Source organism: Leptonotus elevatus, chromosome 4 (genome assembly GCF_054856555.1).
Source record: "Leptonotus elevatus isolate MCC_2025b chromosome 4, RoL_Lele_1.0, whole genome shotgun sequence".
Lineage (NCBI taxonomy): Eukaryota > Metazoa > Chordata > Actinopteri > Syngnathiformes > Syngnathidae > Leptonotus > Leptonotus elevatus.
In genome coordinates, this window is record NC_141242.1 from 26183216 (window position 1) to 26208018 (window position 24803).

At 38.9% G+C, this 24803-nt stretch overlaps 4 protein-coding genes and 1 long non-coding RNA gene across 12 annotated transcripts in view; 1 reads left to right on the forward strand and 4 right to left on the reverse strand.

Annotated features, from left to right (window-relative positions):
• Positions 1–11086, reverse strand: part of nup93 (nucleoporin 93) — a 35149-nt gene extending 24063 nt beyond the window's left edge. For both annotated transcript variants that reach the window (XM_086074682.1, XM_086074681.1), the window contains exons 1-3: positions 10947–11086; positions 8271–8453; positions 7891–8008 (exon numbers count right to left, since the gene is read on the reverse strand). In XM_086074682.1, the coding sequence (XP_085930808.1) occupies positions 7891–8008; positions 8271–8453; positions 10947–11020 (375 nt within the window). In that variant the 5' untranslated portion in view covers positions 11021–11086. The remainder of the gene's footprint in view (positions 1–7890; positions 8009–8270; positions 8454–10946) is intronic.
• Positions 11087–12099: 1013 nt separating this feature from the next.
• steep1 (STING1 ER exit protein 1) lies at positions 12100–13946 on the reverse strand. Its single transcript, XM_086073915.1, has one exon. It carries the CDS (start codon positions 13850–13852, stop codon positions 13175–13177), a length of 678 nt encoding a protein of 225 aa, XP_085930041.1. The 5' UTR covers positions 13853–13946; the 3' UTR covers positions 12100–13174.
• Positions 13946–14516, reverse strand: LOC147176387 (uncharacterized). Its single transcript, XR_015094607.1, has 3 exons — positions 14371–14516; positions 14146–14247; positions 13946–13993 (listed from the first exon to the last, which is right to left on the reverse strand). It is a non-coding gene; the product is annotated as an uncharacterized LOC147176387 (long non-coding RNA).
• Positions 14517–16856: 2340 nt separating this feature from the next.
• Positions 16857–17625, reverse strand: mt2 (metallothionein 2). The gene is made up of 3 exons (XM_086073695.1): positions 17459–17625; positions 17293–17358; positions 16857–17086 (listed from the first exon to the last, which is right to left on the reverse strand). Exons 1-3 carry the CDS (start codon positions 17481–17483, stop codon positions 16995–16997), a joined length of 183 nt encoding a protein of 60 aa, XP_085929821.1. The 5' UTR covers positions 17484–17625; the 3' UTR covers positions 16857–16994.
• On the forward strand, positions 17310–24494 carry LOC147176389 (lathosterol oxidase-like). 7 transcript variants are annotated; one of them, XM_086073687.1, is made up of 7 exons: positions 17310–17379; positions 20009–20149; positions 21051–21268; positions 21691–21823; positions 21930–22030; positions 23985–24113; positions 24200–24494. In XM_086073687.1, the coding sequence occupies exons 2-7, from the start codon at positions 20092–20094 to the stop codon at positions 24464–24466; spliced, it is 906 nt and encodes a 301-aa protein (XP_085929813.1). In that variant the 5' UTR covers positions 17310–17379; positions 20009–20091; the 3' UTR covers positions 24467–24494. The 7 variants fall into 7 exon arrangements, with proteins under 7 accessions (XP_085929813.1, XP_085929812.1, XP_085929817.1 ...); XM_086073686.1 differs by lacking the exon at positions 17310–17379 and adding an exon at positions 17679–17727; XM_086073691.1 differs by lacking the exon at positions 17310–17379 and adding an exon at positions 17679–17727 and having other exon boundaries at positions 21117–21268.
• The last annotated feature ends 309 nt before the right edge of the window (positions 24495–24803 follow it).

Sequence of the window (24803 nt, forward strand, 5' to 3'; positions counted from 1 at the left end):
GTTGATGGCTTCCGACATCCTGTCTTGAAATGAGAGTAATCGTGCTCTTAAGGGTCATGTTTAGTTAATGAAGGGCTTCTGAGGCACATGGGTGGGGAGAGTTGGATAGGGGGAGCACACAAAGCAAACATGTTACTCTACACACCAGTTGTAGTCACACTCATTCACAGAGGCATATGGCATAGTTATATGCAAGCCAGCACAAGCTAGTGGCGAGCTGCACGTGCCGCACATGCACATTCATTCATAATCCGGGGGAGAGTGTAAGAGTGAGTAGCCGACAGTTACTGACACACATACACACAAGCAACGCATCTCACTCACATGCAGACACACATACATCCTGCGTAGCTATGTTCATGTAGCGCTGCAGACACTCTTTGCTAAGCCAAATAGATTTACTGCCATCACTGCTGAAGGATGAGTGTGTATGTAAAAAGCCGATGGGGGTGGAGGTGGCGAGGGCACAGGAAGCGAAAGGATGCAAATGGGATAAAAGGAACACAATCATGAAATGGAAAGAGGGTACATGAAAAAGAGTCGGTAAACAAGAGAATGGTGAGGACAAAGATAGAGCAGCGAAAAGTGAGATGAGGACACAGAGATGCAATGAACTGCGGTCGGACGCCATTTTTCCCCACAAGCAACGCTCTCAGCATTCCATGCCTTATGTTTCACTATTGGGTGCTCCATATTTCCTCGTTTCTCTTTGTTCCTCTCTCATGTTTACTCCTTTGTATGCCACTAGTACATAATTCGATGGCACAGAAAAGTAAGCAACAAAAGCAATACATCCATGACAATTGTATTTTCATCAAAATTTCTGATAGCTTTTGTAAATCTAGCTATTGGGAACGTTCAGCTGGATCCCGTCAGAAAGAGTGCCAATCCCTAGGTAGACATTTCACTGCTGCTGTTGTTGATGCAGTCGACTAGAGTTCTGGCCATAAGCTGGTTGATGCCATACATGGTCGCAAACACTGAACCAATTGGTGGACACTGGCATTGAGGGATGTCATCAAGCTGAAGAAGGAGCCCTAACATGTATTTTTGGTGAGGCAGCCTAAGTGTACAGACAGGCCAAGCGCAATGCAACTCTGGTGGTGGCTATATCAAGGTTTGATGAAGCTACAGGCTATGGATAGTGACTTGTGGATGGCTTCAAGTAAATTCTGCTCCGCCATCCTGTGTCTAAGGCAGGGGTGTCAAACTCATATTTGCTCAGAAGCCACATGGAAGAAAATATATTACCAAGTGGGCCGGATCAGTAAAATCATGGTATATACTGTAACTTCAAAACAATTGCCGACAATTATACGCAGATGTTTGCTATTTGCAGGTCTGCCCTAAATTGCGGGGTGCAACTGCAAAATATATTGTCCCAAAAAATAACACGAATGCAAATGGAGCGCGGCAGCACTTTGCCTGTATGAGTTCCGGGTGTGTTGTAGCTACCTGTTTTGCATATTGTTCGCAGAATGCAAAGTTATAAAGATGTTAATCCTTGTTATATGTGTTTGTAATACCAGGAGTTGAATGTGTGTCGTATTCAGCAGCAAGTTCATGTTGGTTGATTTAGGTTGGTCTATGTTTTTTTTTTTTAACAAACCCTAAGTTTAAGTTGCGTGTAAAATAATGATGTCTAAAGCAATTCAGTGTACAAGTCGGATTGCTCATCTGAGGATTTCTTATGAAATTACAAATGTATATGCTGCATGTATATGATTGTGGCCAGATAAGTAATTGCTCCAACATTACTTGTTTTTTTACTTTACAAAATCAGCTCACGGGCAAGATTAAACCTCTTTGTGGGCCTGATCCGGTCCGCGGGCCGTATGTTTGACACCCCTGAAATAAGGGTTATGCCACCAAATATTAAATGCAATTCACTTTAAGTTAATTTACGTAATAATGTGCTTATATTTTTGCTAACTTAAAGTGGGTGGGTTAATATTTGTCAACTGTGGGCATGTGAAGACCTTTGAGACTTTTGTGATCAAGGGCTATATAAATAAACTTGACTTGATACAAAAAGGTGCTCACATAATTTAACACATCTAATAATGTAAATACCACGAAGAAAAAGCTGGAATTCTGAACGTTTGTTTATTATTCATCTTTTGATCAGGAAAAAGAAAAAAAAAGAAAATAAATTGACCTTTCTGTTCCAATACTTTTGGAGGAGACTATAAAATTATGAATTGTGTTAGGTACTATTTTAAACAACATTACTAGGGAGTGGAGAGAGTATATATATATATTTTTTTAAGCGACTACCTTGTTCACCTGTACTAACGTGACATTTCAGCTGCTGAGACTACACGCTTCACTATTTCATCCACAGTTAAGCCTACTTATGTATTTATGAATTTCTTTTAAGTATTGTTTCAAATCAGGCTCAGTGCAAGTTCAGGCAGGGCCATGACAACTTGGCCCATGAAAGGCTTAATATCAGACCCTGCCAGAGTCTTTCAACTTGTGTAAGGTAAATGTGAAATCACCGCACTGACATGATTTTAAATTAGATTTTTTATTTTATCTAGTGCCAAATTCCAAACTGTACAACTTCAGAGGCAATCACATTTAGAGGTTCTGCTGCATATAATAAAACCAAGTAACAATGAATGAAAAAAAGTGTTCCAAAGTTTTCCATCAAAACATGTACTCCACAGAAACATGCAAATAAGTAGCCAACACTCTTAAACCCGCAATCGAGGACTCTGAAACTCTACGGCTTTCTTCAGTAAAATCCTTTTTAATTTGTGTTCACTCAAACGGAAACATCATTTACACAGCAATTCCCTTGGTGTATATGTATATGAACCACAGAAGTATGTACTTGTATTAGCTCACTCATGCCTGACATACTCTTTCAAGCATGCACACAAACGTGCAGAGACATGCAGTGTTTACATTTACCTTGATGAATTGTAAAACTCTAAACCAGGGTTCACCAATTCCGGTCCTCGAGGTCCTGAGTCCTGCAGGTTTTAGATATTTCCGCCCACTAGCACACCTGATTCATATAATCAGCCCATCAGCATGCCTGATCTTGATCCAGATCTTTAGTATCAGGTGTGTTGGTAGGCGGAAACATCTAAAATTTGCAAGACTCCGGACCTCGAGGACCGGAATTGGTGAACCCTGCAACCATCCATACCAGCTGACACCAAAGTTATTTTAGTTTACGAAAACTAATGAAATAACTAAAACTCAAATTCAAAAAAACATTTTCTTTAACGAAATAAAATAAAAACGAAAACTAACTGAAACAACATTTTATGTTTACAAAACTAACTACAACTATATAATTAGAGCGAAAATGTCCTTTGTTTCAGTCTTTGGTAATTAATATAATACATGCATTTAGGGTTGATTTTTAATGTGACTAAGTATATTAATTTCAATATTAATCGGAATAAGGATGTTTGAAAGTGTGTCACACAGAAGTGACGTCATCTAGCAGCAGCAAACCGAAAAGCATCTTCAGATGACACGTTCCTAGCCGACAATTTTGCATGGTTGACTTTTGGCGCCAATGGCTCGGCTCACTTGTTTTTAATTTAACTCAGACGAAATGCGACGCTAGGTAAGAAATGTGTTACTTTTTTCATTTCACCATGGTGTTTATTAAATATTGCAACAAGTAATACACTTAAAAAAATATATATACTAAAACTAAACCAACTAAAATGAAAAATTCCAAAACTATAATAACCCTGGCTGACAAGGCAAGGGATTGACAGGATAAATCAATATAAAATATCAACAAAATAATGGTGAAACGGAGCACATATTGTAAAGGTTGATCAATATCCAGTGTTCCCGTGTTTGTGTCTAGTCTTGTATTTGCCAAAATAATTCGGCTCATTAATTTTAATGCTTGTCACAATGTTAGGGGCGAATGTGACGTCACGTCATTGACAGGCCGTCACTCGCACCCATTAGATACTATTGAATGAGATGCCAGATCGCTTGCCTATGAATGTAAGTCTGTCACCCAGGCTCGATTATTTATTAATTAACGGGAAAGATATAACATGACCCGGCTCCCGGCTTTCATACGGCGGGAGAATATTTGAATACGCGACAGCACCTCCTGCCTCATCTTGTTCATCAGCATATGGGTTTCGCCAGTCACATGTTGATGGACATTCCGTGAGTATTGACTCTGGAGAGTTGCGAGAATGACTCGGATTAGTCAAAAAAAAAAAGCCGCGTTTAACCGGGGGAATCAGTTGAGCCGAGATGGCATTCAAAGTGGTGACGTCACGGCTTTGCTCCTCATCTGTGAATATATATAATGAGTATACTGCAAGGAGTAGCTATTGGGTCTCGACAAATACGTTCCGGAAGCTATTACAAGCTTGCTTTAACACAACCAATGCGTGTAACAAAAAATGTGTTTGGATGCAGTCTTTCTTGATAAACCATATATATTTCTCCTTCTGAGCACCAAAGGTACACTTCAATATTATTTATATTACAGCTCTAAAATGAACTTTTTTGAAATATTTGGGTAAATGTAAAGAGCATTTTCCCCCCAGCGAACACAATCTATTTTATTCAATCATTCATTCTCCAAACCGGACAAAATGAATATTTAGCAGAGAAGAAACGTGTACCATGTTATCCTTTGTTAACATCCTTCTTCTGTTCTAATTCTTCTTAGTACATCAAAGTGTCCCATCACTATTTTTAGAACAGATCCACTCATGTTGTCCTGATGGCACTATTTTTTTTTTAAAGACAATGCAAATGCATATTGGCAGAGCAAAAACATGCCCAATTATAATCAAACAGCACTAATAAACTAACCAACTGCACAAATGGCATACAACTAGGGTTGGCTGGTAAAACGGTAATACGGTATCCCGGGGTGTCCAAATATGGCAACTGTGTCCCTTTCAATACAGTCATTTAATAAATAAATAAAAACTGCAGCGTATAATGACCTATTGTGATATTAAACATCTTTTTTTTTTTATAACTCGACATTTGCAGTTGTGTTTTAAAATACTATAACAATGAATATTACTATAAGGGTTTAAAAGTAATAGTAAGCTGTTAGTCATGTGACAGTCACATGACCGCTCAGACGGAGTTAGACAAAATTACCAGTCAGCACAGCTCGGTTAAGCGGTCCCCTAAAAAGAAAAGAAAAAAATGCAACTGCTACAATTTGGCAGCAAATGTCGATGAGGCCTGTATGCAAAATCTGCATGAGGACTGTAACGGTGTGAGATGGAATTTACTTCGCATCTCCGGAAGTCCCGCCTCCTTCATGGCATATACCCCATATCCCCCGCTCACTGCTGCAAAGAGATGAGTTTGTCGCAGAGTCCACAATTTGTTTACCAACTACCGGTACTATTAAGTCCATATGACCTCCAAAAGCGCACCACAAAGCGCTTTTATTTCGTTTTTCGTCCATGGACACACATCAACCGAAGACCGCAGCACGATTTTGAGTAGGCTATCTGTGTGTGTGCTCTCGCGTGGGGGCTCCCTGCGTATGTTTGTGTGTCGCGTAGATGTTGAGTGTGCGCCCACAGCGGTGCCCCCGAATTTTAAGCTTCGGGCACCCAAAGGGGTAGCGGCGGCACTGGGCAGGACGCCAAAAAACGATATTTGGAGCCGATATTCATTTTGACTAAAAGGGAAATACTGGCATCAAAATTTGAAAAAATAGAAACTCTTGCTCTAAAATATTTTGAATTTTTAAGCATATGTTTATTGAGCAACTCCAAACATACGTTTTCTCATTCCAACCAAAAGGTTGTATTTTAACCTCTTGTCTGTCCATTACTTGTGAATTTAAACACTGATTTATGTGGTGAGGACGTACTGCAGATGACATTTTCTTCTGATGAAGTGTCTCAATATAGTGGAATAGTGTAGCACAAATCCAGTATCAATCAGATACTGGAGGCAATGTGTGTGAAGTGCCTTGCCCAAGGACACGACATGACTTGGGGAGAGCGGGGATCGATCAGCTGACCTTCTGGTTACTGAACGACCGTCTCTACACCCTGTGCTACGGCCGCAACATTAACTTAATCCATGACCATGCTTGTAACTCAAATCACACATCAGCTTTTCTCATTATGGAAAAAATAGTAATAAAATAGAATGCAAGGAAATAAGCAGTTTTTCCTTAATTGCAAATGAGGGGGGGGGGGGAATCACTGAACTTTAATCTTCTTGTTTTTTGCACTTTCTTTCTTTCTCTAAGCTCACACTCACCTGCAGCAGCTTCTCCATCTTTTCATGGAGAGGTCTACAACTTCAAATTTGTTTGAACATGGCTGGCATTAAAGTCACATTAGCAGAGCAAAGTCAAGGGGGGAGCCACTTTAGTGACAATATATTAAATCACCTCCAACCCAACAGCTGGAACACCAACAGGAGCAAGCTGTGTTGCCAAGTTTGACAGTTACCCAACCTTTTTAAAATCAACATCAACAATCAACAGTGAGCAAAAATATCACGGTGGGCATCTCGGCGGCACGGTGCATTATGGGTAGCGGCGTGGTGCATTGTGAGTAGGCTAAACTACCATACTGTCATTGAAAATTGAGCTCTGATTTGTAACATTTTAACCGCTGGAAAGTTGCTGTTTTTTTATTTCATGTATTTTAAACATGCATAGCATGTGGTTTACTGATTTGGGGAGGTTGACTTGCAAGCTTTCAATGTGTACAGTTATGCAAAGACTGTCACCACTCTAATCTCCACCATTCAAATTACGGCTCGTTTGGGAGCCTCGCTTTTTTTTCCACGCATGCGCTAACATAATGCGCACCTCACATATTACGGTATTAAAATTACAGCTCTAAAATGTCCACTTCAGAAATATTTGGCTAAATAAGAACAGCATTTTTTCCATTCAACACAATCTATTTCACTTTTAAACATAATATTGAATATTTTGTTTATTAAGAAACATGTACCATGTTGAGTTTAAATAAACATTGCAGTTGGCCTTACTAAGTAGCCATGCAGCAAGCAAACAGACCAATGCAACAGTCAAAAGTGTCATATTTTGGTCATACACATTTGCCAGTACAATGATGTTATATAGGATCAGACATATTCAGTATTCCAGAGGGGTACATTTTCAGTAGTTCGTTAAGTTATCTGTTGTTCTACATTTGTTCCACTGTTGACTCCAAAATGCTGTAATACATTTGTCTGTTCACCATCTTTTTCGTTTAGTTTTAAAATTTCACTTAATCTAAATGAAATGTTGAAGTACTTTCTAGCTACCTTATTTGTCAGTACAGATGCTTTAAAACTGGCCATTTAAAAAATATGTAAAGTTGTAAAATGGATGGATTTTTATCTTCATAGCCAGGTACTGCCCGGCGTACTGCCCCCAGTGACAAGCCACTGGACCCTTAAAGATGCAAATTTAGCAGCTTTTCTTCTGACAGTGTTACACACACACACACACACACACACACACACACACACACACACACACACACACACACACACACACACACACACACACACACACACACACACACACACACACACACACACACACACACACACACACACACACACACACACACACACACACACACACACACACACACACACACACACACACACACACACACACACACACACACACACACACACACACACACACACACACACACACACACACACACACACACACACACACACACACACACACACACACACACACACACACACACACACACACACACACACACACACACACACAATAAGCACATGCCCAATTTCCATTCGATATATGTGGTGTCTCTCACATTAAAAACTGCTTAAGATGTTAAGAATCATGTGTACCCAGCTCTAGAGCGAAGTGGGCACACAGCTCTCTTAATTGAATCTTACTTGTATGTCAGTGTCTTTAACCGGCTCCAGGGGTTCAAAGGTAGTAGCCGCGCTTAAAGTCTCCAGTCGCTGAGAAATGTGGAAGACGTCAAAACCTCTGGAACCGAGGAGGATAGACCTGAAGTGTGGACAAAGAAATTGTCCATGAATTAATCTGACAGTGGGATTCAACAACTTTGTTAGACATCGCAGTGAAGTCTGTGGGTGTGGTGTCAGTCAGCAAAGTTAAAATTAACCTGAAACTTATCCTATTATAGAGTAAAATTATCTGAAGTGTAGAAGTTATGCAGAAAAACATGTCAGAAAGCTCATGAAGATATCAAACAATCTCAAAAGGTCATTTAACTACGTTTAAGTTTATATGCAGAAAAATTCCTTACGCCTTTACATCGGCAGCATCCTGCGATGTTCGGGTGAGCGTGCGTGATCGAAGTCTCTCCCCTGCCTGTTGGATCTCCTGAAGGTTCCTCTCAACATGCGGCAGCTCTGACACGGCCTCCGTCTCTGCAGCCAGCTGCTCAGCCTGCTGCAGCAGATCCCCAAAGCCCTCGGTATCCATGCCTCTGAAAGAATGCACAAAGACAATACATGACATTAAGTAGAAAATAACAAAACTAAGTTGTTTTATTTTAGAATGTCCATAATTATCCTCATTAGGATCACAAAGCTGCAGCCTATTCCAACGGATTATATGGAGGAGGTAGGGCAATTGATTGACAGACAATCATACAATGTTTTAATGTGATTAACTAATTGTACATAGGTGAGAATGGAGACTGCATTGTGCCATGCAGTTGGCATGTGAATGTGACCAGTGACAGTCAAGGTTACCCGGCCACTCGCCCAGTGTCAGCTCATGAAAGTACCCTGAATGCACCATGTTGCTTGTAGCAATCCTGGAGCGATTCAATGTAATTCTGCCATCCCTAATCGTCTTTTAAGCTTTTTAATGACACTCCAGTTGCCGTTAAATTTAAAACTAAACACATGATAAGGAGAGTTACATACAGTGTATATTTAAATACAAAACATGCTTTATTTTTAGCTTAGTACTAATGGTAAAGTAAATGGTGGATCCCATTCGAATGCTAACAGGAAGTTAGCATAGACTTAGACACGGCAGTGTTAGTCCTTCAAATAATAAATATTCACACACAAATCCTGTGGAAACGCACACAAGGCTTGAATTTCATATATTTATAAGGTTATGTTATACTTGACAAAAAGAATAGTGTTCAAGAATAAAGCATTCAACGTGAAGGGATGAATGGGCGTAAGGCTATGATCATAGTTTTGAGTAATTGAGTTTAGTAGAAAAAAATATTACGTTTTAAAAACAATGAATAATAGTTTTATTAATCGTGATTTCAATCTCAATCAAAATAATCGTGATTATTATTTTTCCCATAACCATCCAGCCCTATTACAAACATGTTGAACTTTTTTTATTTGTGATTTATTGCCATCCAGAATGGCTTAAACTTGCTGTGTTGCAGGTTGTACCGCTAGGAATAATTCAAAGCCATATCTGCAGTTCTTCATTGTTCCTCGTGAGAATAAAAAGAGAAAGAAATTGCTGAAAGCGATCAATCGAGGAACAAAGGAAACAGACAGTAAGTACCATGGCATACTACATACTTAACGTTTGCAGCCACCATTTTATTCCGTGCGATTGGCCTCATGAAAAATAGATGTTCGGTTTTCTGTTCTGTTTCGTCCTTGACAATTCGATGTGTTCAGAGTTTAAAAGATGAAACACTGTGTTGTACTTTGTCAAATTGCGATAAGATTATGCGACTGTGTGCCATTTTGAGTAACACGAGTATTGTGTATGACTATTACAATTAATCGAAATTCAATTATCATTTCAATTGTTACAGTGGCGGATACAACTACATAATATAATTTTGCAAGAATACATTTTATTGCACAAAAATGAGGACGACACAACCAAATATTGAATTAAATAAAAAGAAACATAATATCAGTGCAAACACTAGAAAATCAATATTTAAATGTTTTGTTAAAAAACAAACAAAACAAATCAGGGCTCACTTCACCTTAGTCTTTGTATGGGTATATAAATTTTTAGTTTTATCCCTACATCATGATAATCATAAACCATGCAGAATGAATTTTGATGACAAAAATAGGCAAAACAAATATAAGAATCGTGGTGACGATATTTACAAGCGCTTGCCCCCTTTTCAAGATGGGCCGCCATACGAGATCACGTGATCGTGAGTCCTGGAACTGCACTCTATCTGTTTGCATGTATCCAAAAGCTGTCAAATTGATTAACTTTTGTTCTATATCCTTTTAACCTTCTGGCGTGTTTCGTGTTAGTGTTGATTATATTGTATACAATGTCTGTTTTCTATTTTTTCCCTACGTGTTATGTATACTGTTAAATAAAGTTCGTTGTTTAAAAAAAACTGGAACTGCACTCCATGTAATTAACAGCAAGGTAACAAATTAACATTGCATTAACATAATAGAAAATGTAATAAATGCAGTACTGTACTAAGCTTTAATTAAGAGTAACCAACTACAATGAAGGAGTGATTGCATTATATATACACAGCTACTGTGCCAGGGTCATAAGGATTGTGTTGCAACAGGACATCACAAAATTGGCCTCAGATTTCAAATGAAACTTTACATTAGCCTCCATGAGAACTAAACCTTTGCAAGCCGCAGTGCTGTAATAAAAAGTCAACAACGTGCACCGGTAGCTCCTATAAAACTGGGGAAACCTGTCAACACGCTGTCAAATCTAGCGCGCATTGCTATCAAATTAAATTGGCACGAGTTAACACAATGCTAATACATTGTATCAAGACCAGCTATTTCTGCCCGACCAAAACATCAAATCCGGTGCCACATTGATCTAGTTTTGATAGGTGGGTTATTTCAAGCGGGTTAGCCTTTCAAAGGCAAATCACTGTGAGCTTGCAGGCTAATGCTAACTCACATGGACTAATAATGGCTCAAGTTCCATAGACTTGTTGGACGTTTTTTTGCACGTAGTTACAGGAAGATTGCCATTTCTTTACCTGTTTGAGACGAATTGGAGCCTGGACTCTTTAGAACGTACTGTTGGGGGGGAAAAATCGCTCGTAAATACCATGCACACTCGCAGTGAATGTTATTTACCCCGGCACTTCAATGAACAAAACTGATTGGCGGAGGCAGCAGACGTACCGGATATCACACTTGCTCGCCTTCCTCAATGAACAGTATTTGAGCTCGACACTCTACCAACTGGTCTAAATCAGTACTCCAAAAGACTAGCCAACAGTTGAGTTTCAACTGGAGTTTGGGAAACAATTATCACAAAAAAAACCACACACCATTATTTTATATAATTTAAAATTTAAAGAGAAAATAGCATATTACTTTAAGAACATTCCAAGCAACATTTTTGATTAGACCGGGAGTGTCATCTATCTAGCTTAGTTTGTGACCAGACGCAACGAGAACTGGCTGCTCTGTGCAGTGTGTACAGTATTTTTACGAGAATATCTGACATGGAAAACTGCCCATATCGTAAGAAAGAAATGCCAAATATATTTGAAACAATGTGTATTGGTTGTTTTTGCTTTTCATTGTTAACTGCGGCGGCACGGTGGGTGACTGGAGCACGTCCGCCTCCCAGTGCAGAGGACGGGAGATCGAGTCCGGTCTTCGGCTTTCATGGGTGGAGTTTGCATGTTCTCCCCGTGCTTGCGTGAGTTTTCTCCGGGTACTCCGGTTTCCTCCCACATTCCAAAAACATGCATGACAGGTTAATTGAACATTCAAAAATGTCCATAGGTGTGATTTTAAGTGTGGGTGGTAGTTCGTTTCTGTGTGCCCTGCGATTTGGCTGGCAACCAGTACAGGGTGTACCCTGCCTACTGCCCGAAGCCAGCTGGGATAGGCTCCAGCGCCCCCCGCGACCCTTGTAAGGATAAGCCGTTAAGAAAATGGATGGATGTTAACTGCGAAATTATTTTTTTCCATAATAACATCAAAGTGAGCGCTTGCGACCTTTGTAAGGATAAAGTGGTTCAGGTAATGCCTCCTTGTGGATAACTGTAGTAACTACAGTAAAATGTCGCATACGCTCTAGAAGTAGGCTACTCATCAAAGTTTTTCCAGATGTGTTTTTCTTTTGAGGTATTTTTTTAGTCACTATAAATAAAGCCAAGAGTTAATTTACCCTGGTAGGTTTTTATTTTATTTTATTTTTTTATTTGACATTCAAACAAAACAAGACAAACTCCAAAGCTTTTACTTTTGGTACTTCCACAACCATTTTGAATTTGCAAATTAGTTAATTTCTCACCCAAAACATTTTTTATTTATATTGAATGAATGAATGGTTTATTTCGGCTCCATACATAACATACAAGCAAATTAATAATCGAAAAACGAAGAGGCTGAAGCACCAGGCTTATTATTGCCTAATCACTCCAGTCACCTGAATCGCCTAGAATTACGAAAGCAGAGCGAAATAAATACATAAGCATAATAATAAATAAGTCACCTATCTAAACATTAAGAGGCCTAATATAACACTACACTCACATTATAATTCCTAAACGCTTTACATGCTATCAATTGCATTATAAGCATTAATTATCCTACTTTTTTTTCCTTAAGTACACAGCTTCAACGCATCAAGTCTATTCCACAACTTTACGCCTAAAACTGAAACACACCTATTTTATATTGATCCTCACTTGACATATTTCAAACATAAATAAAGCCTTAAATGCTTTTTATTGTGGGCAGTTTGAGGAACACACACTTAAAAAAAACAGTATTAGGTTAAGTGGTTAACATTTACATACAACTGGTGTCCTCGGGTTATGATGACCGTCGATCACCAACCTACACTAACACAATTGTGAAGTCATAATTACAGTCAGGAATTTGTTGAAAAAAAACCAAGTACTGGTAACTGAGTGTGCTTTCTCATGCCACGTGTTGACATGTAGCAATTGTTGTGCAATTGTTGCAATTTGTGATTTAAGCACTTGCTGCAAAAACATGTGCCGAGGTTTCATTTTGAAAAAAAATTCACCCCAAAAAAATTGGTGTTTGAAAGGACAATGCAGTTTATTTGGTCAAAGTACAAAATAACATCTAGACATCTTATAAACAGTATGCACAGAGATAATATATTCACTACTGCACACACACTGTGTCCAGCCATACAAAAATAACATTTTAAACAAAATGTCCACCCAAAGCCTTTTTTTTTTTTTTATGCTCACAATGTTTCATCAGGTCTCCTCTACTTGAACTGATTGTCAATGAGGGTGCCCTTCATTTTGGCCCTCTTGGCCTCCAGCTCAGCCAACTCTTGCAGCCTCCTCTTGCTCATGCCTTTCCTCTCCAACTGCTTCTCGATCACTTTGGCGTTCTGGGCGTAGGAGTCGGCCACCTCCCTGGCCTCGATCTCCTCCTCCTCTTCGTCTATGGTGGACACGGTAACGGAGCTGAACTTGCCCATGTCTTTGGTTCGCTTTGTCATCATCACGCGGACCTTCTTTGGAGCCGCGGGCTGCTTTTGACTGTAGACACTGGTGTTACCGATCCCCAGCCCAAATTTGACCACAGCTCCTTCCACGACGAAGGTGGCTTGGGAGTTTTTCTCCTGGTGCTGGTAGAAGAGCAGCAGGCCGCACTTGCTGCACTTTTTGCGGTATTGCCTCTCGATGCCATCGGCTCTCTTGATGTACGCGTTCTCGTCCTGCTCCACGTTGCAGAACTTGTGCGCGTGCTTGACGACGTCGATCACCCGGGCTTGGTCTCGGGGCCTCATAGGGAGCTTCTCCAGCTGGCAGTCCAGGACCAGCACCATTTGGCCGCACAGGCAGTAGTAGACATGGAGGGGCTTCTCTCCGTCGTCGTATTCCTCTCGGTCTCGCGTGTCCGAACACACAACACTTCTAGACACGACCTTCGGCATCTTGATTTACTGTTTAAGTACAATATTTTATGTTGGCAGTGCGCTATTGCTTAACCGCCATGGCGTTAAATCACAAGTAAACGTCACGGACTTACATAAAGCGTAAAAAACCACTTCCGGTGTGCGGCACTGTAATATTACCTACAGGGAACGAAAGTTAGCAAAGTCCAAATGTTCCTAAGTTAGCCAACTGCCTTCCAAACCGTTATTATTATTATTATTAGTAGTAGTAGTATGTTTCAGTTGCACATTTTCTACGTTTTAATAACGTTTTATGTACTTTGCACACTTACCCATAATCAGGAATTTTTACCCCCATTCTTCACATCAAAGTCAGCAAACACCAGAAAATCTGATGGCTGTAGTTTTCAAATTCTTACTGAGCCACATTTTACCTTAGAAAAAAATGCAAACACAAATGTAACAAAAAGAGGAAAAACAGGTTAATTACGAGAATTTGACCTTTTGTCAGTTGACGTCTTTGGGTTTTTTTACACTTAAAATGTAAAAGAACTTACCAGAGCATGTCAGTGTGTGTTTTTAGGGCAACACAAGTGTAATATCCTCCAGATCTAGGCAAAGGGGTTTAGAGTATGCCACTAGTGGAAGGATATATTCATAATATTAAAGGTATGGTCCTACGGATTTCTGTTGCTGTCTGTAAACACAACAATCAAAACTGATGCTCAAGGAAGCAGAGGACAGCAGCCAACCAGGAACAAGCGTGAAACCAGTTCACCAATCAGGAGCGGGGGTTCACACAGCGATACTTGCATATGCCACTGATAGTCAAGTCACTTGCGTCTGCGGTTTGGCTGGAGGGAAAACGTTGAGTCTCCACCAAGAAATGTCCCGGACAGGCCAAAACAAGCAGCCTTCACAACTATCGAGGCTAAGCCATACAGGTCTCAAGATAAGTCCGATGTAAACAACAACGGCGTTTCTCTTTCTCTCAGTGTGGAAATTGTAATCCCAAAAAATAAGTCCCATTTTTAATAAATGTACCTGTAAACTGATTACGTGTTCTTTCTTCTGTCTGTAACAGAACGGTTGTTTACTCATAAGGTAATACAAAATGCTACGTGAAAGATGAAAACAAATACTTTCAAAGTTCCTGTTACAATGCTTTGTTCACTTTGTGTAAATCGATGAAACATCACAGAGCTCCCAGTATGAAACCCAACGTAAACTATCCTCTAGGACAGTGGTGTCCAAACTGCTCCCTGCTCCGACGCACCTGTTTCCAACTAACAGGATCGTTATCAGGCTAAAGCTCATACAGAGCTTGCTGATGAGCTTCATGTGTTAGAGAAGGGAAACATCCAAAACCTGCAGGACGCTGGCCCCTGAGGACCGAGTTTGGACACCACTGCTCTAGGACGTCAAGTTACCCAGCTAACATTAAGAACAATTATCTGGATAACCCATGTATTTTTACGAGGCGTGGCGTCATAAAGAACTCGCCAAAAATGCGGAAGCACTCGTCGGATTAGGTGATGAATGGCCGATGGTAATGATATCCTGATAATATACAATATTAAATAATCATAAATCCAGTTTTGTGGATGATCTTGCCTCTAGAGTGGGTAAACTCGAAAAAGTTTTTTTCGACTCCAGAGAATTATTATAAATAGGGGATTAGAAACCCAGAATAAAAGCAAACAATGAAGACGACTTTGGCTGGCTGCACAACCGATCAGATCTGATCACAGGTCAAATATTTTCGCCTCGAATCTCATTAGACTACTCTGCCCCCCGAAAAAAAGACAACATTCACCAGCATGAAGTGAATGTTGTCACTTGTCATGTGCTTTCAATCCAAATACAGTTAACTGTCAGATCCAGGATCTCTTTCCTTAAAACTGCTGTTAGTAACAATTTGCCCAAAAATATCTTTACAATAGCCTTTTTATTTGACCATTTCTGACTGAAACATCTTCTAATTATTAGATTTACACCTTAGTTGCTTGCTGTTCTCCTGCTAGCCACTGGCCAATCATTTTCAGACTGGATTCGGGTTTTAATTTCCCTCCCTCTGTCTGCGGATGTGACATCATTTGCACATTGTGTACGTGAAGAAGGGTGTGTGCAGTTTAATTTTTTAGCGACAGGTGGCATTAGTGATTCAAAATTTAATATCTTGCTTTCAATAGCTTAGTCGACTTGTACTTGTAGTTTAATGTATTCATGCACTAAAGTAAGTTATGTCACAATCAATCACGATCAAGGACATTAAATGTGATCACATGCTAGCACCTCCGGTCACCAAGAGAATGACAGTTAGTGGGGAAATTTTTTAAAACGCCTGCTTATATGTAGTAATGTAATTTCATCATGTAATGTTTTGATTGATTCAAGAACGACATATGTCCCCACTGGGAGCTGTTTCCTAACAAAATGGTCGGCCACATGCGATTATGGGATATGTTATTTTTAGCACAAAGGTGGGAACCAGGCTTGCCCAATGCTGGTCCTCCAGGGCCAGAGTTAATCAGGTTTTAGATGTTTTTTTTTCCATACTCAATCACACCTGCTTCCTCTAATCAGCATACTCTCCAGAAGCCTGATAACGATCCTGATCTTTAGGATCAGGTGTGTTGGAGACAGAAACATCTAAAAGACCTTCCAGAATAAAGGTGAACCATTCCAATCAGTTGCCTTCCAGGATATCAGCACTGCAAAATGGGGGAAACAATTTTTTTTAAGCCTTTTGGATCAAAAGGTGAAAATAGATAAATTGCACCAAAGGAATGTTGTGCTGCCAAATTAACTATACACATTTTGATGAAGGTTTCAACTTAATAGGAACTGAAAGTTAGTGAGCCCGACCCTTTGCAAAACAAATTGCCTACTGAACTACTTTAATTCAAAGTCCTTTGTGGAATTACTTTCATGGTCAAACATATTTAGCAGAAAATTGTCAAATGTAATTTATAGACCTACGGTTAAACTTGGGCAAAAATACCCGGGCTAAAACCACAAAAATAAATTAAACCAACTGAAGTCACATTAAAGATTTTAATTTATTTCAGCACAGAACAACCAATACAAAACTCATTACTAAATAGACATGGCAGGTGCAATCAAGTGAATCAAAATGAAGGTTCCATCTCTCGAGCAAGGGATGGATGAGGTCAGCGCCTCACTGACAGCAGCTTGTGTCACATGTCTTCCCTTTGCACACGCAGCCTGATGCACATTTGCTGCATCCAGAGGGGCAGCAAGCGCAGCAGCCTGCATTACAATGACAAAAATACATAAAAACATTGGGGAATGAATTTTCTTCATCATGAAATACAGGCTACTCAACTTTTGTGCTGCAGACAGTCATTTGAATCACGTGTGACACCAATTAGTTAAATACATTTCGAACGAAATACATTCAAACTAGTAAATCAATCCCTCGGTGTAATCAAGTTAACTAATGAGATTTGACTCACTCTTCTTGCAAGTGGTGCAGGAGCAGTTAGTACAAGCACAGGATCCAGCGCATTTGCAGGTTCCAGCTGCACAGACAAAAAAACAAGGTCAGACTTAGATTAGAACGAATCATCGCAACCTAGAATCATATTCAGCACAGAATTGACGTTACTAGATCATACTCACTCTTGGAGCATTCGCAAGGGTCCATGCTATATGCTGGTCTGTTGATTTAAGCTTCCTCAAAGAGATTGGCAGGTGCTCGTCTGATCTTGCTTGTGTCGTTGTGAGTGGAGCACAAGAAGCTGCTATTTTATAGTGTCCAGTGAGGAACGGGGCCGTGTGCAAAATGCGTTTGTTACAAACGATTACAAAGAGTTTGTGCACACGACTTTTTTTTTTTTTTTTTTTTTTTTACAACGTGTGGTCATAGATTCAACTCAGGCGATCACACGGTGTGTATGAATTGCTCTTAATACGTAATCACATTTCCCCCTGGGGTCATTCAAAGATTAGTTACTGCTTATTTGGAAAGGAAAACGTTAGAATTAACGTGGGTAGGGTGGTAAATTCACATTTAACGTAATTCCTATGTGAACTCCCTTATTAATTAGTGAGGAATTACTATTAGAATGGTCAGTTTATTCAATCTTGTATTATCATACAAATATCAAAATTTGTATGCATATAATTGTTAATTATAATTATAATGCCGATATAAATATTTATCGCGTAAAAAAGAATGGACGTTTTCCAATCTGGGGTATTTTAAATGAAGATTCGAAACGTTGTACCGCCGAGTTGCACACGGCACTGGTCTCGGCCTCGCCCATTTGCACACATCTGCCTCAATGCGCTCGTGAGCAAAACAGTCAACAACAAACTGGAGTAAGAGGTGCTGCTCTCATGGACCGTGTGCAGTGGGAAAATAACACACTCATTCCCATGTCGCTTGGGAACGACAGAAGTGGGCGTTTATCAAGGGGAGCATGACTAATTGTTTACCCGAAGCAACTTGAAAACACAACAGCATTATCCACTCCAAAATACTTCTCTTTCATGAATCAACTTGTTTGCTTTTCTACTTGCATTTGAAGGTTGAGTCTTTGAAATTATTTGATTTTGGACGAAAAACAAAAGAGAATATCTTTCGACTAAGTCTTTTGCCCTGTGTGACATGAGCATTCCTTCCGTTTTGCACTCGCCACAAAGTTACCTTCCGTTCTTTGCCAATACAGTACAATAATGTTAAATCATGCTAAATCATCTATGGGTTGGCAATGCATGGCTCGCACATTGCAAGATGATTTCTGTAATATTTGTTGTATTCCTAACTGGTTAGTTGAATAATTTACAGTAAATGTGTGTGTTCATATTTTAATCCTGTTGCTCATTAAATAATTGATTAGTCCATTATGTAATATTGTACACCCAAGATCAAGCGGTTGTCAGTCGATCACTGGGCTATAAATCAATTACTTATTTATTTTATTAAATCATAGATTATTAAATTCTAAATAAATGTAGATAACACTTTAAAATAAGAATGACTTATTTAATTATTGAAAAAAATTAAAAAGTCACTATTTTAGTATTTTTATTTAAATTGAACTTTTTTGTTACTTCATCTGGTCAAAAAATTTGAATGTCGAGGAGCCATCACACACAACGGGAAATGCGTCAAGCCTTTTAGTCAATTTTGATGATTACGGCGGAAAGATGCACACAAAAAATCCAGTGTTTCTCAAAATTTGAATATTGTGACAAAGCTCGACATTGGAGTGGATTGTGTCCCAATCTTGTTGCTAGTTAATGCAAAATAACTGCAGAGGTTTTTGTCAGCCTTTAAATGATCACTCTCCATCTGATTTATATAAAGGCTGATCGTCTTGATGTTGTAATTAATGTAAATGAGGCCCAACAAAGTACAGAGGGCATATGGCTTGAATACACTTTTCAGAAGGCCAGCATTTCTATGTTCGAGATCCATTTATTGTTGGTCACGTGAAATATTGTAATTTTGTGAAGCACTATTTTTTTTAGTCTTTCTTCCATCCATAAACATCAAAATTGAAACACATAAAGCCTTGAAATATTTCACTTTGTGTGTGGTGAACTAATGTAACATGCAAGTTTCACTTTCGAAACAAATTATTGAAATAAAGTGTCTTCTCCTCGATACTCTACTTTTCCGACCAGCATTGCGCACCCCTGTACAGAACTGCATGCATGCATGCACAAAGCCGGACCCTTCTCCACGCATGTCTGCATAATGACGTGGCGCCTCTAGAGGGAGACATCCAGTCATTTAAAGAGATGCAGGCAACTTATCATGACAATGCATAAATTTGGCACAAATGTAAATTAATATAAATTTTACGATTTCCTACATCACCTAAGAATATGATATACTATATATGACATTGTGAAATTCTATTTTGTAAATAGCTACTTAATTTATTTGTTTTTGTTTATTTTTTGGGCTTTACTTTGTCATTCAAAAAGACAATTCTGTCCTCTTTTTTTGTGTCAAAATAGCAATATAATACAAAACAGTGATAAGCAAGTGGCCCCACCAGAGTCAAGAGTTTCCTGACACTGACAAGAGAAAATGTGTTATTGCTGACTTTTTCATGCATGCAAGGAATTGTGATTATGTTTAGTTAGCATGTGTAGCAAAAGTCTGACAGATTGCTTTGACATTTTGAAATTGATTGATGTTTTTGTTCTTTCCAGAAACAAACACACCACACTGGTGTAATGTGTGTCTACGTGAAAGGCCAAAAGGTTCTGACGAAACAGGATCCTGCAGCTCCAATATGGCAACATATAGACCATCATATGTAGGCTATTTCAAACAGTCTAATGTTAAGAAATGTGAGTAACTTGATTTGGGACAAAACACTTGTTTAGACTATTATGTACAGCATGACGATACAGCCAATCATGGCAGACGTAATAAAAGATGTGTCTGAGTTCAATGTATTTGCTGAGCATGCTGGGATCTTCTTTCAGCTCCAGAGCCTGTGAATGCTTCCAACATACTTGTGCCACATGTCTGCAGGGAAAAAAGCAACTAGAGGGTCAGCTTGTCCTGCTAGAAATGTAGTGTGTGGAAGAAATAGATATTCAGACGATTAAATAAGATTTAATGTCAGCAGTGAGCGGCTCAGTTTGCTTTATACAGTCGTGTCATTTTATTAGAAATTGCAGCTGGTAAACTTGTACTAAAAGTGGAGAAGGACTTGTCTACTTTGAGGAAGCTATTCAGACCTGCCCCACTCCCAAAGCAGGTTAGTTCAGCATCACCTTGATGGAAAAGTATCATTTTTGAATGTGTTGATGTGGATTTAGGAATCTAGCTGCAACTTGGCAAACCTGTGATGACGACATCACAATATGATTTCCATTGCATCAAACATTCTGCCCTAAAACGTATGTACAACATTGTTCAGTTTTGATTGATTTAACTGTTCTTAATATGTTGACTCATTCATTTAGCGCAGAATTGTGTATTAGTGGTTCAAATGGCTGTCTCACAATTGAAAGGCTCTGGGTTCAAATCTCAGTTCTGTCCTTATATGTGGAGTTTGCACACTAAAGAATATAGGCCTTGTTACTTGTGCTTGACCACCTCAACCTCAAAAATAAACATACATACGGTATGTTTATGTGAAATTGTGAATACCTCTCTCAGTGTCATACATCATCCTTACATGATCTAATTAGCTTTGTCATGGTAGATAATAACAATAACAATATTATTATTTCTCCACAGACAGTGGCATGGATCACGTGCTAAAAGTTGCAGACCATTATGTCTTCACTCCATATGTTTACCCAGCATCATGGCCTGAGGACGGAGCTCTGCGCCAACTCATCAGCCTGAGCCTGCTGACCAACCTAGGAGCGCAAACGGTTTACATGGTCTTTGGCGCACTAAATTTCTACTACGTTTTTGACCACAGGCTCATGAAACATCCACAGTTCATTGAGGTGGGCTGTTGAATAGATCTAATCTTATATTATGTATCAATGTGTGCTTTCTGCAAAAATGAAAAAAAATATATGGACCTACATCAAAACTCATTGCTGCATGCTGACAAAACTCAGAATTCCTTCCCAATATTATTAAAAAAATAATCTATGTAATTGGTAAAGTCATTTTTTATTTGGTTTTCTCATTTGGCTACATCTATCAAAATTTTGCAAATAGATTTCAGTATAATGAAGTGCACTACGAGACAACCACAATAAATTATAATTTGTAAAAAAAATAATAAAAAAAGCATAATTAGTATTACATTTTCTTATTTTGTGACAGTGTACACATATTTCGGATGGTCTATGCAATTCAAAATCCTAGAAAAAAATAAGTGAACACACCTTTTACTATTTTATCTTTCATCCATTAATAGAACCAGGTAAGTCAAGAGATCCAACTAGCAACTACAGCTCTCGTCTGGATGAGTCTCCCCACCGTGCTAATTTTCTTCTTGGAGATCAGGGGGCACAGCAAACTTTTTGATGACATCGGCCAATCTTCTCAGGGTGAGGACCATTTCACTAAAGAAGAGGCACATTCATTCCAGTATTTCTAAACCTCAGTACAGTAGTACAAACTTTGTTAGACCCAAGTGCTTTTTGTTTATGTTAGGCTGGTCCGGGGTGTTCCTGAGCATTGCTGGATTCTTGTTCTTCACGGATATGTGCATCTACTGGATACACCGTTCCATGCATCACAGGAGAATCTATAAGGCGAGTTAAGAGGACTTTAATGCTGTCATGATGTTTTAGGAGTCAAGAGTAAAGTAACATGAGTGATTGATAGAAACCGGACTAACTAATAACTTGTAAATGAGTGTCATAGTTTTAATCTTGATGGTTGTAATCTAATGTAATGTCTGTTCTACAAACAGAGTAGTCCAGTTGTGATTAATTCAAAGCCGTGATAATGAAATTACCTGGATTGAATGAGAATATCCACAAGCATCATCGAATGCCAACATTTCCCAATCTTTTTTTTAATCATGTATCCAAACTCTTTCATCATGCCATGAGTAACCCCTCACTCATGCATGTTGATGATTTATCCAAAAGTAGAACATTACACAACTCATTATAAATGAAAATCATTTTATTTAGTCTCCTTAATTTTAACATTTAATTCTGAGGCATAGTTATTTATTTATTTTTACCTTCAAACATAAAAATAAAATGTGGCCTTGAACATAAATATGTTGTATAATTTAAAAAATATTAAATCAAAAGTAAATAATAAACCTGCCGTTGTTGTAGAGTAGCCTACAGTATAACTCTAATATGATACACTTAGGACAAAAACACTGTGAACTCATTTGAGTAAGTAGGGAAACAAGTTGTAGCGAATGATGACATTAGGTTTGTTGACTTTTTCTTTGGTTACATGAAGTTACAAAGTGAGTGAACTTTGGTAAAGCTTTAGTGTATCATTATGTACTGTATCTCTGCCAAAGCAAATGTATTATGTTGATTGCAGTTTGTTGGTTAGCAGAATGAAGCAGAAACTGCACAACTGGCTTCCGTTAAACCTCGTGGAGAGTAGACACATGCAAGTTCTGAGGATGAACCCATTACATTTTGTTTGGTGCAAAATTTGGTTAGAAATGTGGAAAGAATAATTTGCCATTTACAGTGGATCTAAAAAGTGTATACACCCATGTTCAAATGCCAGGTTTCTGTGATGTAAAAATTGAGATCAAAATTAATAATTTCAAGTTTTTCCACAATTAATGAGACATATTACCAGCACTGGCCAATTCAATTAAAAACAAATCTTTTTAAGAGGCAAAGTAAAGATAACTGACATAATATGGTTGAACATGTGTGTACAGTGTACACCCTGTTGTAACTAGGATGTGTTAAAATTTTATCAATGACATTTAAGCTTGTGTTAAATGTGAGTCAGCACACCTGCCACCACTAAGTGCCTCTGACTTACCCCCAATAAATTTCAGATGTTCTAATAAGCTTTTCCTGACATTTCTTCTGGCTTTTTGGGGGGGGGGGGGGGGGGGGCAAAAGCCAATGCGGTAGGGTTTTGTGCAAATATTTTGTGAACTGTTCATAATTCCTTCCACCTCGTCTTAAGCCCTCGTTCTAGCTGAAGAATGCAGTCCAAAAGACCACCATGCTTCAGTGTAGGTATGCTGCTCTTTTGGTGATGTGCAGTGTTGTGTTTGCACCAAACACCTTTTGGAATTCTGGTTAAAAAAAAAATCAACATTGGTTTAATCAGACCATACCACAAGTTGTACAGTATTATAACAGGGAAAATGTTTTGAAATATTTTCATGATTTTTCTTGCCCTGATTTCTTTATATAACAAAAACCAAGAATTTGAACAAGGGTGTGTACTTTTTATATCAACTGCAAGTGAAGATAGATTAGTACCCACCACGGCAAAACTAAATGTAAAAAAATGTTGTCCAAGATTTTCTTTGACCCTTACAGTAGCCTACTAACAAAATACTTATTTTGACTTGAGGAATGTCTTTGTCATATGAGTCATGAAGGAAATGTTTCCCTAGTCTCGAACCGAAATGGTATGCTCCCATCTTCTTTCAGAATTTGACATCACAAAATGTTCCTTTACTATCTGGATTAATAAATTGAATGAACAACTGTGCACCTGATTTACCTCCGAGATGTACTTCTTTTCTACTTCCCTCAGTACTTACATAAGCAGCATCATTTATTCAAGATCCCCACACCATTTGCAAGCCACGCCTTCCACCCACTTGACGGCTTCCTGCAGAGCTTACCCTACCACGTCTACCCTTTTATCTTCCCGCTCCACAAGGTTGGTCTATGATGATAATCCATTTATTTTACTGCATTCAGTGAAGGATCTGTTAATGTATTCAGTATTCTTGTGGGTTATTTCAGGTTGTCTACCTGTCCCTCTTCATCTTCGTCAATATCTGGACTATCTCCATACATGACGGCGACTACCGCATTCATGGCCCCTTGATAAATATTATAAATGGTGCCGCACACCATGTGGATCATCACCTTTTCTTCAACTACAACTATGGACAATACTTTACCCTCTGGGATCGTATCGGAGGCTCCTACAGATACCCTTCAGTCCTCCAACGGAGGAGACCCTGTGACCACAACCACAAGCTTGCAACAGACACATTGACACAGTGATCAGAATAGTAGCCAGAATACGAACAGTCACACGGTAGTATTCTAGAAAAACGTTTGGTAGTTGGAACATTGCATGGATAACTATTCATGAAACATCAGTTCATATTTTGAATCTACACATCACCCTGCACAGGATAAGCAAGTGATATATCGCAATATCAGTGTTTGAACAAACTTAAGTCTGCTTTCAGTGTGTCAAATGAAGGCACCATCACAGTGAAAGGTTTGAATCATTTTAAAGACACTACATATGGAAAGAAATGGATGGCATTTGTTCCGCTTATCCTCTTAAACCATGGAGCTGGTCTGAAAAATTGTGAAAGTGCAGATTGGAACA

Excerpts from the sequence above, each read along its gene's own strand:
- steep1 (XM_086073915.1), bottom strand. The coding sequence starts at position 13,852 with ATGCCGAAGGTCGTGTCTAGAAGTGTTGTGTGTTCGGACACGCGAGAC.
- mt2 (XM_086073695.1), bottom strand. The coding sequence starts at position 17,483 with ATGGACCCTTGCGAATGCTCCAAGA. Across the intron at positions 17,359-17,458 it reads CCCTTGCGAATGCTCCAAGA|CTGGAACCTGCAAATGCGCT; the intron begins GTGAGTATGATC and ends TTGTCTGTGCAG. Across the intron at positions 17,087-17,292 it reads CTGCACCACTTGCAAGAAGA|GCTGCTGCGCTTGCTGCCCC; the intron begins GTGAGTCAAATC and ends ATTGTAATGCAG.
- LOC147176389 (XM_086073687.1), top strand. The coding sequence starts at position 20,092 with ATGGCAACATATAGACCATCATATGTAGGCTATTTCAAACAGTCTAAT. Across the intron at positions 21,824-21,929 it reads CATCGGCCAATCTTCTCAGG|GCTGGTCCGGGGTGTTCCTG; the intron begins GTGAGGACCATT and ends TGTTTATGTTAG. Across the intron at positions 22,031-23,984 it reads ATCACAGGAGAATCTATAAG|TACTTACATAAGCAGCATCA; the intron begins GCGAGTTAAGAG and ends TACTTCCCTCAG.